Source organism: Eptesicus fuscus, chromosome 12 (assembly GCF_027574615.1).
Source record: "Eptesicus fuscus isolate TK198812 chromosome 12, DD_ASM_mEF_20220401, whole genome shotgun sequence".
Classification (NCBI taxonomy): Eukaryota; Metazoa; Chordata; class Mammalia; order Chiroptera; family Vespertilionidae; genus Eptesicus; species Eptesicus fuscus.
The window spans coordinates 29385885-29402149 of record NC_072484.1 but is presented as its reverse complement, the minus strand read 5'-3'; the positions used below and the strand labels follow the sequence as shown (position 1 = coordinate 29402149).

The 16265-nt window shown below is 42.1% G+C and overlaps 1 protein-coding gene across 2 annotated transcripts in view; it reads right to left on the bottom strand.

Annotated features, from left to right (window-relative positions):
- Positions 1–16265, bottom strand: part of DNAAF9 (dynein axonemal assembly factor 9) — a 137918-nt gene that overhangs the window by 12893 nt on the left and 108760 nt on the right. For both annotated transcript variants that reach the window (XM_054724371.1, XM_054724372.1), the window contains exons 28-30: positions 14674–14799; positions 8439–8476; positions 207–342 (exon numbers count right to left, since the gene is read on the bottom strand). In XM_054724371.1, the coding sequence (XP_054580346.1) occupies positions 207–342; positions 8439–8476; positions 14674–14799 (300 nt within the window). The remainder of the gene's footprint in view (positions 1–206; positions 343–8438; positions 8477–14673; positions 14800–16265) is intronic.

Genomic DNA, 16265 nt, shown 5'->3' with positions numbered 1-16265 from the left:
TTCCTTAATGAATGAAAATGTGAATGCATTAAAATAAAATATCTTAAAACAGGACAGGATACTGACACATAGTGTCCTTCTGGTGATTTACGTAGCATCAAGCACTTCTATAACTGCTCAGGACCCTGTGGTGCATTACCAGAGGGTAGCTGCTGCATCTGAGAAGGTGCCTGGTCTGTGGGGTGAAGGGAACGGGATAAATTTACCTGGTGACAATCCCATTTTCTGCAAGAATGAAGGCTGCGGTAGGATTGGCAGCCCTGATGAGGCTCTGCAGCTGAACGAGGAGAGGGTGCCTCTGCTCCGTGGTGTGACTGGTGAACACCACATTACTCACCAGGCCTGGCAATAAAACCAAGAACAGTTCAGCCTTCAGAGTCCTGATGGGCTGAGGGCTCACACCAACATGGGCCCTTGCTCCCTCCCCAGATTGTCCCTTCCAGTAGCCCCTTGTATAGACACCCCAGACCCCCAACACCAAGAGACACAGCCATCATTCTGTTCCCTTTTCTGCCACCTCTTGGAGTGCATGGCCTCAACACTGCGGCTGCCTTACTTCCTAATCTCCTGTCTTCTTTTTCAAAATGCTTTTTATTGATTTAGAGAGAGAGAGAGAGGGAGGGAGAAGGAGAAGAGAGAGAGAGATAGAAACATCAATGGGCTGCTTCCTGCACACCCCCTACTGGGGATGGAGCCTGCAACCCAGGCATGTGCCCTGACCAGGAATCAAACTGACCTCTTGGTGCATGGGTTGAAGCTCAATTACTGAGCTACACTTGCCAGGCCCTCCTATCTTCTTAATTCTGCTTTTCAGCTGATACCCTGAGCTTCATCAGGGGGCCCTTTCTGCATCTCCTGTACTTAACCTCATCAGGAATGGGTGCCAATGACCTTCACCAGTTCAGACCACATTTACCAGGCACTAACCATGTATCAGGTGCTAACCAGTAGATTCTCCAAGTGTACAGCTGAGAAGGAGTCATACACATAAACCCACAATTGCAAGGTAAGTACTAACACAGATATTCACATGATACAATAAGAAAGAGGGGCACATGTAATGACAGGTTGTGGGGTGGGCCATGATCACTCCAAACCTTTCTGTGAAAATACAGAAGTAAAATCCGTAACACTAAAGAGAATTTGGAAATCAGGGAAGTTACCACATTCCACCATGCCAATAAAATTATATCTTTTCCTTACTCACTCCTATTTTTATATAGTTATGATCATAGCATATATACCATTTCTGCTGTAAAGAACATTTGCATTTTTTATTCAACCACTTTATTCACTTTTTAATACTGTAAAAATTTCAAACATATACAAAAATAGATAAAGTAGTGCAATGAACTCCCATGTGCTCATCACCAGGCATCAAGCATTATCAACACTTGGCTAATTGTATTCCTTCCATACCATGCCCGTCTTTTCTTTTTTCCCCTGCTCCCGCACTGTGTGATTCTGAAGCCAATTCCAGATATCCTATTATTTCATCCAAAAATATTTCAGTATATATCTCCATAAGATAAGAACTCTTTAAAAATGATTAACAATATTTTTTCAAATATGAAAAGTATGATCTGTGCTCAAGTTTCTATCTCATGAATGTTTTCTTAGAGTTAACTTTTTGAACCAGGAACTAAAGTCCACATGTTATATTCATTGATACATCTCATAATTCCCTTTCAATCTATAGTTTCTCCTTATTTCCTTGAAATTTATTGTTGAAAAATTATATCCTGTAAATTTTTCCCAGTCTGAATTTTGCTGATTGCACCCCCCTAGTATTGCTTAACACACTAGCTGGATCTCTTTGATAGATTCAATTGTTTTTATTATAAGCTAGTTTAAAATTTGTTCTTCTTCTTTCTTTTTTTTTTTATAGCAAAGGTGGAGATTTATTGAAGAACAAGTACAGACTCCCATGTGGGGAAGGGGAAGAATCTCACAGCACAGACTCCCATGTGGGGAGGAGGAAAGAGTCCCCTCTTGTTGTTGTTTTTTCCTAACTTCTTAATTTGAATGCTTAATTTATTATTTTAAAATGTTATTTCTTGTTTAGTAATGTAGTAACCTAGGATATATGCTTTCTTTTGATTTGGTATAGAAATATTCACAACAAGTAGTAGATGGTATCATTTATCATTACAAATTGCTCTTTTAGACTTCTCAATTTTTTTGGCCAATTCAACCTTGCCATTAATAATATTGCCTTCTTTCTTTTTGTTTGCATTTGTCTGTTATGTCTTTCCCAATATTTTATCATCACCCTTACTAAGTTTTAGATGCTTCTCTTTATAAAGCACTGCATAACTAGATTTTGTTTTTGGTTTAATCTGAGATATTTTTCCTTTTGCATGTTTATCCCATTTATAGTTATGACACTTTGGTTCTGTCACCTTGTTTGTATTAGATTGTTTAATCTTTAGCAGTATAGCCTTTGCATTCTTTGATAAGTGGTGGGATTACAATCTTTTAGTTCTTATGATAGCAATTCTAACTTTTAAAAATAATAGATCTAGCCGAAACCGGTTTGGCTCAGTGGATAGAGCGTCGGCCTGCGGACTGGAGGGTCCCAGGTTCGATTCCGGTCAAGGGCATGTACCTTGGTTGCAGGCACATCCCCAGTGGGGGTTGTGCAGGAGGCAGCTGATCGATGTTTCTCTATCATCGATGTTTCTAACTCTCTATCCCTCTCTCTTCCTCTCTGTGAAAAATCAATAAAATATATTTAAAAAAATAAATAATAGATCTAAATCACTATTTCTTATTATGTCACGTTTAGACAGTGTCTACTGACTTTCCAATATGACAGATGCGGAAGCTGGTATATAATTAAATTCTTCCCATTTCTCCACCATCATATTCTGGTTGATTACATTAATAATTTCAGTTCCTGCCCTGACCAGTGTGTTCAGGTTAGAGAGTCAACCTATAGACCAAAGGATTGTGGGTTCGATTCCCAGTCAGGACACATGCCTGGGTGGTGGGCTTGATCTCCAGAAGGGTGTGTGCAGGAGGCAGCCAATCAATGATTCTCTTTCATCACTGATGTTTATATATCTCTTTCCCTTTCTGAAATCAATAAAAAAAAATTTTTTTTAAATACACTCCATCTAAAATCAATGGAAAAATATCCTCAGGTGAGGATTAACAACAAAAACAAAAAAAAAAAAAAACAAAAACTAATTTTAGTTCCTCTAATGGATACTTTTATATCTTTAAAGTGTATAACTCTTTATAACTTGATTTAACAACTTAAAACTTTATTGACCTCCCCCATTGGAAGATGTAAAGAGAGTTCTCTCTCCTGCTGTCCTCCTAATTTTTTGTTAGATATAATTTCATTTATAGGTTTTTAAGATTTTCAACATTTATATTCCACTTTGTAATAGAATTATCACAGGTGTTATTGTTAATTCTATAACTAAGAAGATTTTCCCAGCAGGTGTGGCTCAGTGATTGAGCGTCAACCCATGAACCAGGAGGTCACATGCCTGGGTTGCAGGCTCAATCCCCAGTGTGGGCTGTGCAGGAGGCAGCCGATCAATGATTAATGATTCCTCTTATCACTGATGTTTCTATCTTTTTCTCCCTCTCCCTCTCTGAAATCAATACAAATATATTATTAAAAAAAAGATACATGCCACTTAACCTCCGAAGGCAGCTGCCATAGCAGCTATGGTATGGGCACTCACATGCCAAAATATATCCCTCATAAAACTCTAAGCAAATCCCATCCATCAGACAGCCATCTGAAAAGGTTTCTAAGGCTACGGTATATACATATTTTTGGTCTAAAACTCAAAGTACAAAAAGGTATTCAGTACACAGTTTCTTCCTCCTGCCTCTGCACCCTGAGCCCTCGCTCCCTTCCCCAGAGGCAAGCACTGATAACCAGTTTTGAGTAGGCTTCCTCAGACAGTCTATGCATATACAAGTATATAGAAATATACAGAATCACATTAAAAAAAAACCCTCACCAGAGGATATTTTTTCCATTGATTTCTAGAGAGAGTGGAAAGGAGGGAGGAGGGAAAGAGAGAGAAAGAGAGAAACATCGATATCAGAGAGACACATTGATTGGTTGCCTCCCACATGCCCTACATGCCCTGACCAGGGCTGGGGAACCTGCAACCAAGGCATGTGTCCTTGACTGGGAATCGAACCCAAGACCCTTCAGTCCACAGGCTGACGCTCTAACCACTGAGCAACCACCGGCTAGGGCCAGAATCACATTTTTAAATAAGCTTCTAACACACTCAAAACCTCTACTGCTGCCCTAGCCTATTTCGCTCAGTGGATAGAGCATCAGCCTACGGACTGAAGGGTCCCAGGTTCGATTCCGGTCAAGGGCACATACTTCGGCTGCATGCTCCTCCCTGGCCCGGGCCCTGGACAGGGCTCAAAGAGGAGGCAACCAATCGATGTGTTTCTCTCACATCAATATTTTTCTCTGTCTTTCCCTCTCTTTTCCACTCTCTCTAAAAATCAATGGAAAAATATCCTCGGGTGAGGATTAAGAAAAACAAAACACCTCTATTGTTAAGGTCTCCATGTAAGACCTAGTTTTGGTAACAGCACATGATTAGAAATTCAAATGGAGAATATGTTAGCATTTTGTTTATTCCATTTTAAAAGGTTCCTTGCATGCCCTTTCTGTTCAGAAGCTTTAACATTAAGATGGAGCATCTTCAACCTATATAATTTTGTTAACCTGTGTCACCCCAATACATTCAATAAAAAGAAAAGAAAAAGATGCACCATCTTCAGCCAGAGAGTCAGGGAAGCTTGCTAATGAAGGTGACACTGGTGATGCCTGTGCTCCCTTTCCCATTTAGAAAGGTCACTCTGGAGGCTGCAGGGGAGACAGGAAGGACAGCCTGGTGAGCTAATGCCAGAACCCCATGCGCTGGTGCAGCCACAGGAAGTGACTGGGGCCTCTGGAAACAGAGTGAGGCAAGGTGAGGAGGCCAGGCTCAGAATGTGGCACAGTGGGAAGCAGGCAGGGTTCTAGAAGGCTCAGCACATTCCGGAGATGGCAGATACAGAAGCCGGATGCTGCAAGAGGCCTGTCAGATTCCCAGGGGTAGAAGATGAGAATAGCTGTGGTGGGTCTTGCAGTGAGGAGCCAGGAAAGGCTCAGTAAAGGCTAATAAAGGCCTTAGGATTCTGTCTAGTATCTTCTTGGGCCAAAGAAACTGGAGTCAGACTAGTGCAAACATGTCAACCTAAGCAGTGTATACTACCAGGGTCACAAACAGGCCTGGCCCGTCCAGGAAAAGGTGAGAGGTACTCTGCCCGAAGTACTGTCTGCCTCACAAGTACCATCATAGGCAAACCCTGTGGGCTTGGAATTCTAGGTCAAGAACTGGACATAGAAAAGGGGCTTTGCTTTATAGGGAAACAAGCAAAAGGATTATGCCTAGCATTCCTTAGGCCAGCTATGCAAACTGCCACCTGTCAAGAGGAAATGCCATCTGTGCAGCAGGTGCAGCAGTTATCTGGAGCTCAGGGTGAAGAGGCCACGGTGGGTGTTTTCATTTTGCTTGGCTCAGGAGCTTCCTTCTGTTTGTACCAAGGAGTGGGTACCCAGATTTGGCCAAGGTCTCACCAGTCTGGCCCATTCCCAACAGTGCCCAGACATCTCTAAGGTCTATCTGACCATCCTTGTCTGGGGAAAAGACTTTCAGTAGCCCCGGAGAAAACAAAGTTCACCTCTTTTATCTATCTGTAGATACTTCTAAGAGCAGTGCATGTTAGTAAAATGTGTCACTCTGCATTCAAGGCAACATTATAATGGGCCCTGCTAGCTTTTTAAGCACTGAGATTACTTCCTAATCCTTATATTTCTGTAATACATATCATCTTGGGACTGCAATACAGTCCTTTTCTCATTGTAAATAATCCTTTGCTGTAAAAGCAATGAATCAGAGAAACTGACTCATGAAAAGGAGCAAAGGGAAGCAATATGCTCCCTTGGGACATGAAGTGTTTGTCTACTGGTGTCAGATACCACCTCCAAGGGAGCCACTAAATCACCGAGGAGAAAAATACAGTTGACCCTAAACAACTTTGGGGTTAGGGGCATTATAGTAAAATAAAGTCTGCATATAATTTTATTTATTTATTTTTTAAAATATATTTTATTGATTTTTTACAGAGAGGAAGAGAGAGGGATAGAGAGTTAGAAACATTGATGAGAGAGAAACATCGATCAGCTGCCTCCTGCACAGCCCCTACTGGGGATGTGCCCGCAACCAAGGTACATGCCCTTGACCGGAATCGAACCTGGGACCTTTCAGTCCGCAGGCCGTCGCTCTATCCACTGAGCCAAACCGGTTTCAGCTGCATATAATTTTAAAAAATCGATTTCAGAGAGAGGGACGAGAGGGAGAGACAAAGAAACATCCGTGATGAGAGAGAATTATCGATCAGCTGCCTCCCACATGCCCACAACTGGGGATCAAGCCTGCTATCCGGGCATGTGGCCTGACTAAGAATCGAACCATGACCTCCTGGATCATAGGTTGATATTTAACCACTGAGGCACACGGGCTAGGCTACATATAACTTTTGACTACCACAAAACTGAACTACTAATAGCTTACTGTTAACAAATAGTTAACACATATTTTGTATGTTATATATATTATATATTGTATTCTTATAAGCCAGAGAAAATAAAATGTTATTAAAAATCATAGAGAAGATACATTTACAGTATTTATTAAAAAATATCTGCATATAAGCAGATCTGCACAGTTCAAACCTGTATTGTTCATGAGTCAACTGACCTTGCCTCCCCCCTGCCCCCGCCCCCGCCAGGCAGCCCATGCCCATGGTGAGCCAGGCCAGACCAGTCCACAGGGTTCCCTGGGCCCAGATGCGAGGGGAAGATATTTATCAAGGCACTTCACTGCACAAGCCCCCTGGAGTTCAGAAAACAGCATATGTGGCCCCAAGATCGACTGCCCATATCTGATCACATCCCTAGCCTTATACAAGCACAGAATTTGACACAAGTTGCCTTTGAACACTGAATTAGGAGACAGTGATATTGAAATATTCCTACTAAGTGCCAGAGAGAATGCAATTTGTCCTGTTCAGGCTCATGACATTGAAGACAAAGCACTTGCCCTTTGCCAGGGCAGCCCAAGCATCTGTGCTTTATGTGCAAAAAAAGCAGAGAGTCACTGAGAGAGAAAGTGTCAAGGAGCCAAGGACACTAGGGTGGCAATAATGTGGTGGACAGGAGCTGACTACAGCCCACACCCGTGGCTTTGATGCTGACTACCAAACATGTATCTGAGGACCAGACAGCTCTCCTTGGTTATCTTCCAGTCCTTTGTTTTTTCCTGTGCTTTCTATTTCAAGGACAGGCACCACCAACCTTCCTAATCTCTCAAGCTAGAAACCTAGGAGTCATCCAACATATCTCCGTTTTCTAACTCATGTCCCATATGTAACCTATCATCATATCCCACTGACCCAACCTCCATAAGATCTCCTTAATCTCTACCTGGGGTAGATACTGTGTGTATCTACCTCCATTCCACTCAGTTTCTGGGGTGCAATGCCTGTAAAGCCACAGGGGCCTCTGGAGGCGGGACTTGAGACTCCTGGTGCAGCAGTCCAACTGCACATTCCTCCCACCAGTGACCCGGCCTCCTGCCCTGTGCAGCACCCAGCTCAGCTGTTTCCCAGGACAACATCTCTGGATCTCTGGTATGCTCGGCTGTCTCCGCTCCCTGTGGACTGGCAGTGGGCTCAGCAGGGCAAAACTCTGCTGGGGACACCAAGTTATTTCTTTGTCTGATATCTACTTGCTGGGGTGGCTCAGGAAGCCCAGAGCCCAGGTCTTCTGACAACAATGAGCATTTTATCACCACTGCAGGAAACTTAGAATTTATTCTGGGTCTCCAGGCACCATAGCTAATATGACAAAAAAGTGCTGCTTCTAGGGTTCCAGACAGTAAGACAATGCAAAGTTGAGTGTAACCTACAGGATGGGTGGATTTTTCTAAATGCTACCAAGGAGGTATGGAAAATTCCAGTGTATGTAGGGGGAATACTAAGGGAGAAGGTTCTATTCTCTCGGGCCACACTCTGCACTCATGGGATAGGAGAAATGCAAGATCTTGATGTTCCAGTGGCCAGGAATACCTATTCAGTCCACTGATATTAGTTGGAAGGCAAGGGCAGATTTAAGCCCAGCTCAGGAGAGGTGTTGCCATGGCAATGTGTCATCATTAAGAGACCAACTCTGGAAGAAATCTGCCAATCAAATATAAAAATAAAAGATGTCAAAGTTTTCCCTGTACCAATGTATTTGTTTTAGATTTTAGAATGGTAGGTAGGAGAATGAAGAAAAGTCTGTTGCATCTAAACAGAATCTGAAAGTCATGCAAACAGGAGTAAAGCCCATTGCTTACCTTGTGAACACTGGTCAAGACATTTCGGAAAGAGAAATCTAGGGAGGAAAAAGAAATATTTTAAAACCATAATGTCAGAGTTGTCATTATTTCCCACAAAAATGAGCATATCCCTGATACCTAAGATGATTTCCTTGAGGGGCAAGCGGCAGAAAGCACTGAGCATTAGGATAGCCATGGCTATGCAAGAGGTTTTCACAGCTTTGAACCAAAACAGGGTCCCTTAAACCAGGAAAAGTCCCTACGTGGCCAACTCTTGGTGGAATGCTGAAGAGGGGATACCTACCTGAGCATGGCCAGTCTCTAGACTATAGGAAACAGAAAGAGAGCTGGCTTTTTTTTTTTTTTTTTAAGGTACTGTCTTCATAAAGGGGAAATCCAAGGAAAATGAGAAAAATTACATTCACCGAACTCTAACAGGGGCTTTCAGTACCAAAGTCACCATGTTTCCCTTCATGTGCGCACTAGAATCCTGTTTCCCCTTTAATCCCATTCTGACTTCTAACAGTGAATGAAAAACAGGAAACTGACTGGACCACAACTGAAGCCGGTGAGGGTGACTGATCCAAAGTGTGAGTTAGTTAATAACTGGAGCTCTGTAGGAAGCCCCAGAGAAAATCCCACACTCTTAGTGCTTTAAAACTCCTAAAACATCATAGTGCTCTTCTCAGGGAAGAACAGTAACACTAATGAGAATAGCTGCCTTTTGTCTTACTACGGGGCTGGGCCCTATGCAAGCAGTTCACATATACAATCTTGTTCTGTCTTTACATCCACCCCGTTAAAAGCTGAGAAGAAAGGGTGTAGAATGACTAAGCAGTCTAAGCACTTTGCCCAAGGCTGCACATGAAGCTAATAAGTGGGAGGGCTGATGCAGGGACCCAGGTCTGCTTGGCACCATAGAGCTCCTGTTTTCTTTCCCTGCAAGTGGGATGCTTACTGAAGCCACACTTCTGAACTGTTTCTGGTCTATGTGGCAGGTGTTAATGCTGTTCAAAACACTGGGGGGATTTTCCTTGGTGGTGGCGAGTCTTCATTCTTCTATTTGATTTCTAAAAACAGCCAGGCACACATCATTTGAAACCGAATTTGGTGGGTGAGTGAGCTGGATGAATACCACTTTTTGGGCTGCTCTTTCCTGACTACCTCATGGGGTCTGAAGAATTCCAAGGAGGAACCCCCTATGTGCTCTGAGCAAGGTCAAGAGCCCTGGAACATCCACACCAGAGTCTCCCAAGAACAGAACTCACTGACTTCTCTGCACTCACCGTTCACTGAACGCCCTCCTCCCCTACAGCAAATATATTGTTAGAAAGTGTCTGTCCCCATCAAGTGCTTGTGACCTGGCCTGAGAGTACATGCCCTGAAAGGCCCTTCTTAGCACCCTGCTTGCTTCTCATAGCCAGGCATTTTAGATAAGGTTGAGCAGAGTTCCCCCTTAAGGGATCTGAGAGGGCCTGGGGTCATCAAGCTGCTCCCTTTAAGCATCTGCAAAGAAAATATTCAGAACACACGGACTTGCACATACATATGATTCCCTGAAACTGGAATACAATTTCTCATATCTTGGCATTTTGGGATCCTGGTCCTTCAAATTTATACTCTGGCTTTCTTTCTAATTCAAATAGGAGTTATCACCGCTTCTTTATAATTTGTATAAAATTGTATTATACTAAGTATTTTTTATTATGGCACTTCCTACTCTATATCATGATTAATTATGTACATGCCATTGCTGTGGCATTTGGAAAATTACTTAATTTTTCTGAGTGGCTCTCTCATAGTAAAACATGACAATGAAGCCTACCTTAAAGGAGGATTTAGAGAATTAAGAGGAGTAAAGCATCACAGTGCCGGACACACAGAGCAAAATAAATGTTGGCTCACTCATCCTCCCTACTAAACTGTAATATTAAAGAGTGCCTGGCTTAGGAGTCTTAAACATAGTAGACAAATTCTGCACCAACAAACACTGAAATAATGCGTATACTATAGTGGTTGCTGACCAGTTCTTCCTCTGAATAACAAAAATAGCTGTGGTTATAATATACTCCTAAGTCTTATGTAGGTATGGTATCATGCATTTTCTCAAGTTCCAACCAAGTACCTGATTTATATAAAATTTTAGTCAATTAATAAATGATACTGATCTAATCTGCCCCAAAACATGTGTCCCAAAATTCTCATGTGCATATCCACAAAAATGTAGAGACCTGGGTTAACTTGTTCCTTGCTGCCCCTTCAATGATTAGAATGGTCCTGGCATACAGCAATCACTCAATAGAAATTCAATGAATGAAACCCACTAAAATAAAGACATCAGGCAAATCTCACATAGGTCCATCCTGAATCTAGTCCACCTCCTAGATTAAAGAAGCCATACTAACCCCATTTTACAGAAAGAAAAAAGCAAGACTTCTATGCCCTATTTCCACCTTTTTTTTTTGAGAGAGAGAAACATTGACTTTTTATTCCACCCATTCGTGCATTCACTGATTTGCTTTTTTTAAAAAAATTGTTTTTATTGATTTTAGAGAGAAAGGAAGGGAGAGGGAAAGACAGATAGAAACACTGATGAGAGAGAAACATCAACTGTCTCCCGCTTGCCCCCTACTGGGGATCGAGATCACAACCTGGGCATGTGTCCTGATCGGGAATCGAACCTGCAACTTCTGGGTGCATGAGACAATGCTCAACCAACTGAGCCACACCAGCTAAGGCCATTGGTTGTTCTTATATGTGCCCTGACCGGGACCGAACCTGCGACCTTGGCACACTGGGATGATAAACAACTGAGTTACCTGGCTAGGGCTCCCCAGACCTTTTATATCTCTTCCTTGAGCTCTCTCTACCCCACCCGCTAGCTCCTATTCTCCTGAATTTCGTTTTTCTTCACAGTGCAGAAGAGTACTTCTTTGGGCTAATTTTTCTGAAGTGTAACTTCCATCTGTTGTTTCCTTATTACTATCTTTTCCTACTTTTTTTAAAAATTGTAGTATCTATGGTAGTTATCTAGTCCCATGTTAGACCTCCTTCTGCTTTAATTCATCTTTTAAAAAAAACAAGAAAAAGAAGAGACATGAATGGTAGAAAGAGTCGCATGTTAAGAGTCAGCATGGAAGTCCACAGTACAATGGTGATGCTCAGCATTCATTACAGTAACCTAACCTAAGACAGAAGGAGCAGAACCAGGATCACAGAAAATGAAAAGAGAGAATGGCGAAGTCATTTCTTGGGATCAGACAAGGTGATTAGGGACATAATCTCTAATGTAATTTCTATGAGAAATTTAAAGATACCAAACTTGTGACTCAAATAGGAAGGGAGCTTTTTCAGGTGACGGTCTAAGGATAGATCAATCAGTTACCAGGGGATAATAATAATAAGGACTAGCTGGAAAGACCACATGATTACAGACCTGGGATATACTCCACTAGGCTAAAGGGAGAGGAAGTTAAATAGCTCTGAGGAGACAATGTAATGCTTGAAACTCTCCCCACTGAGGAATGCTTTCATGATGAAGCAGGTAATTCCAGACACCACTGGGGCAGTGTGAACTGTAAAACCCACTCAAAAAGGCAATGTGGAAATGTGAATAAAAAGTAATAAACTTATAATACACTTAATTAATAATATCTCTCTGAGGAATCTAGTCTAAGGAAATTATCTGGAATTTGAGAAGTTTATATGGATAAAGGTGTTCCCACTGTATTATTTATAATAGTGAAAAGTTGGAGACATCCTATGTAACAGTGGTAAAATGATTAAGATAATTATGTTCACCCACACACATAATGATTATATAATAAAAATGTAATTACCAGTGTGATACAAGAACATACATACGTTAACATATATGTTTGTTTATAGGTTAACCTAAGAAAAAGAAGAATATAAAACTGGAAAAAAGCATGCACACAAAAAGATCAGAAAGGGAAGAACAAAGTTGGAGGGATCACAATACCAGATATCAAGCTATATTACAAAGCCACTATTCTCAAAACTGCCTGGTACTGGCACAAGAACAGACATATAGACCAATGGAACAAAACAAGAGAACCCAGAAATCGACCCAAGCCATTATGCTCATTTAATATTTGACAAAGGAGGCAAGAGCATACAAGAGAATCAAGACAGTCTTTTCAATAAATGGTGGGAAAATTGGACAGATACATGCAAAAAAATGAAACCAGACCACCAACTTATACCATAAATGGATAAAGAACTTAAACTTAAGAGAGGAAACCATAAGAACTCAAAATGGATAAAGGACTTAAATGTAAGACGAGAAACGATAAAAATTTTAGAGAAATACATAGGCAGCAAAATATCAGACATATGTCGTAGCAATATATTTACCGATACAGCTCCTAGGGCAAAGGAAACTAAGGAGAAAATAAACAAATGGGACTACATAAAAATAAAAACCTTCTACAAAACAACAAGAAAGCCCACTGCATGGAAGAACATATTTGCCTCTGGGCAGCATGCATGCAGGTGCAGAGCGGTGGGGCGGGGTGGGACGCCTGCTATGAGGGGGAGATGGGGGGGAGGGGAGTGGAGGGAGCTACAGGAGCGGTGCTCCGGCTGGAGCGAAGACTGAAGGCTCCGGTCGGAGCAAAGATTCCGGCCGGAGCGAAGAGGGAAGGCGGCAGCCAGAACTAAGGCCTGGGTCCCAGATGCCAGGGGAAGGAAGGCCTATTGCATGTATCCTCATGCAACAGACCTCTAGTATCCAATAAGGTCCTAATCTCCAAAATTTATAGGGAACTCATACATCTTAACAAAAGGAAGATAGACAATCCAATAAAAAACTGGGCAAAGGACTTAAATAGACATTTTTTGAAAGTGGACATACAGAAGGCCAAGAAACATATGAAAACATGCTCAAAATCACTAGTCATCTGAGATATGCAAATCAAAAAGACAATGAGATATTTGTCAGGATGGCTATCATCAACAAATTGACAAACGACAAGTCCTGGAGAGGATGTGGAGAAAAAGGAACCCTCGTGCACTGCTGGTGGGAATGCAGACCGGTGCAGCCACTGTGGAAAACAGCATGGAGTTTCCTCAAAAAATTAAAAATGGAACTCCCATTCAACCCAGTAATCCCACTTCTAGGAATACATCCCAAGAAATCAGAAACACCTATCAGAAAGGACATATGCACCCCTATGTTCATAGCAGCACAATTTACCATAGCTAGATTTGGAAACAGCCTAAGTGCCCATCAGCAGATGAGTGAATTAAAAAACTGTGGTACATCTACACAATGGAATACTATGCTGCTGTAAAAAAGAAAGAACTCTTACCATTTGCAACAGCATGGATGGACCTGGAGAGCATTATTCTAAGCGAAATAAGCCAGTTGAGAAAGATAAATATCACATGATATCACTCATTTGTGGAATATAATGAACAACATAAACTGATGAACAAAAATAATCCAGAGACAGAGAAGCATCGAACAGACCATCAAACTTCAGAGGGAAGGCGGTGGGGGGCGGGTAGGGGGCGTTAAGAGATCAACCAAAGGACTTGTATGCATGCATATAAGCATAACCCATGGATACAGACACTAGGTGGGTGAGGGCATGTGATCGGGGGTGGGGGAGGCTGAGGAGAGGTCAATGGGGGAAAAAGGAGACATATGTAATACTGTATGTAATACTTTAAACAATAAAGAATTAAAAAAAGATCAGAAAGGAATTCATAAGTATTATAATAGTTATATTGAATTAGTGAGATTATGGATGAACTATTACCCAATTTTCTTTACTGTTCTTATATTACTCCCAAAGTTAGAGAAAAAAAAAAGTTCCCCGTTTGGTAGTGAGAATGAGTGTCATTAACTGAGGTAAAAATGGCTTTAAGATGGCTTCACCATATGAAAAAGTATCTTTGAGAAACTCCAAGGGCCTTGGGACACAGGCCCCTCCTATGCAGTAAAGACAGAAGAAAAGGCTGCTCTGGGCATTTCTTTCTGGGAGATGCTGCTCCCAGTTCCACTGCCTCTTCAGCACACAAAGAAAAGTGGGGAGAGGCTGCCAGTCCAAAGGGGTTTTCTAGAACCGGGCACTAACCAAGTAACAACTGAGCATTTACTGTATATAAGGTAGACTGACGTGTTCCAAAAGACAAACACATGAAGATGTGTCTCCTGCTAGTGTGTTGCTTTCTGTACACTAAACACACCATGTCCTGTGGGCTGGAGGTAGTCTTAGGAGTGTACCTGTGCTCCATGTAGCAGCTCAGGGGCTCCACACACACTGTGATGGCACCAATGGTGAAGGAAGACTTGACATTTGAGTCTGGATGGGTCTGCAGGGCCTGGACAACATCAATAACATCTGTGTAGCTGAGGAAAAAAAGGGAGTGGTTAGTTTACTGATTGGAGTGGCGGAGTGGGGCGGGGGAAAAAGGAGAATGCCAAGTGGCTTGAGCAAAAGTGGAAGGAGGACCAAGAGGAGCAGCCTATGATTGGGTTCTTGAAGTCACCCTACTTCATGATTTGGAGCCACTGGAATCCACAGTGTTTCTGCATTTCTGAGTTCCATTAGTCCTCATAACTGTGCAAGTAAGTGTGGGTAGAAGTTCAACCCCCAAACCCCAGGGTAAAGGTAAGTCTGCACAGGTGACTATGGGGCTCTGAGGGTGGGACTTGGTGTTCTTAGGCCTGTTTTCTGATCAAGTTAGGAGCTTCTGCATTGGTCTATTTTTCTTAAAATAGCTCTTTCCTCTCCTTCTACCTCACAGAACATGTAGGCAAGAGAGAAAAGGGGGTTCATCAGGTACCTCTCCAGTTTGGGAGATGAGTGTCAAATACCCTTGCATTTGTATATCCTGCCTGGAACTCCCTCCAAACTCCAGTTGTACAGAGTCAAATTGACATTTTCACTTAGAACTTAATATGTTCATGACCCAATTCCCCCACACCTGTTCCTCCCAAGGCCTTGTCCTTCTCAGCAGAGGAGAACACACCTTCAGCTGCTGGGCCAAAAGATTTGTCTGGAGTCATCTTGATTCCATTTTTTTCTCAATCTTTTTACTTAAAAAAAATTTTTTTTTTATTGATATAGAGGAAGGGAGAGGGAGAGAGAGATAGAAACATAAATGATGAGAGATTCATTGATCGGCTGCCTCCTGCACGCCCCCTACTGGGGATCGAGTCCACAACAATTGAACCGTGACCTCCTGGTTCATAGATCAAAGCTCAACCACTGAGCCATATTGGCCAGGCTGTAATATGATTTTTAAAAAAGATTTTTTATTGATTTTTAGAGCGAGAGAGAAACACTGATGTGAGAGTAAAACATCTATCAGCTACCCCTGTTTGTCCCCTACCAGGATTGAGCCTACAACCCAGGCATGTACCTTGACCAGGAATTGAATTGGTGACCTCCTGGTGCATGGGACAATGCTCAACCAAATAGCCACACTGGCTGGGCTGCTTACTGACTTTTCATTTTTAATTTTTAAGAGGAAAGAGGAAGGGAGGTTGGGAAGGGAGAGAAAGAGAAAGAGAAAGAGAGAGGAAGAGAGAAGAGGAAAGGTGATGAGAGGAGAGGAGTTGTTCCACTTATTTATACATTCATTGATTGATTCTTGTATGTGCCCTGACAGGAGATTGAACCTGCAACCTTGGTGTATAAGGATGGTGCTTTAACCCACTGAGCTACCCAGCCATGGCTCACTGGCTTTTTTTTTTTTTTTTTTTAATATATTTTATTGATTTTTTACAGAGAGGAAGAGAGAGGGATAGAGAGCTAGAAACATCGATCAGAGAGAAACATTGATCAGCCACCTCCTGCACACCTCTTACTG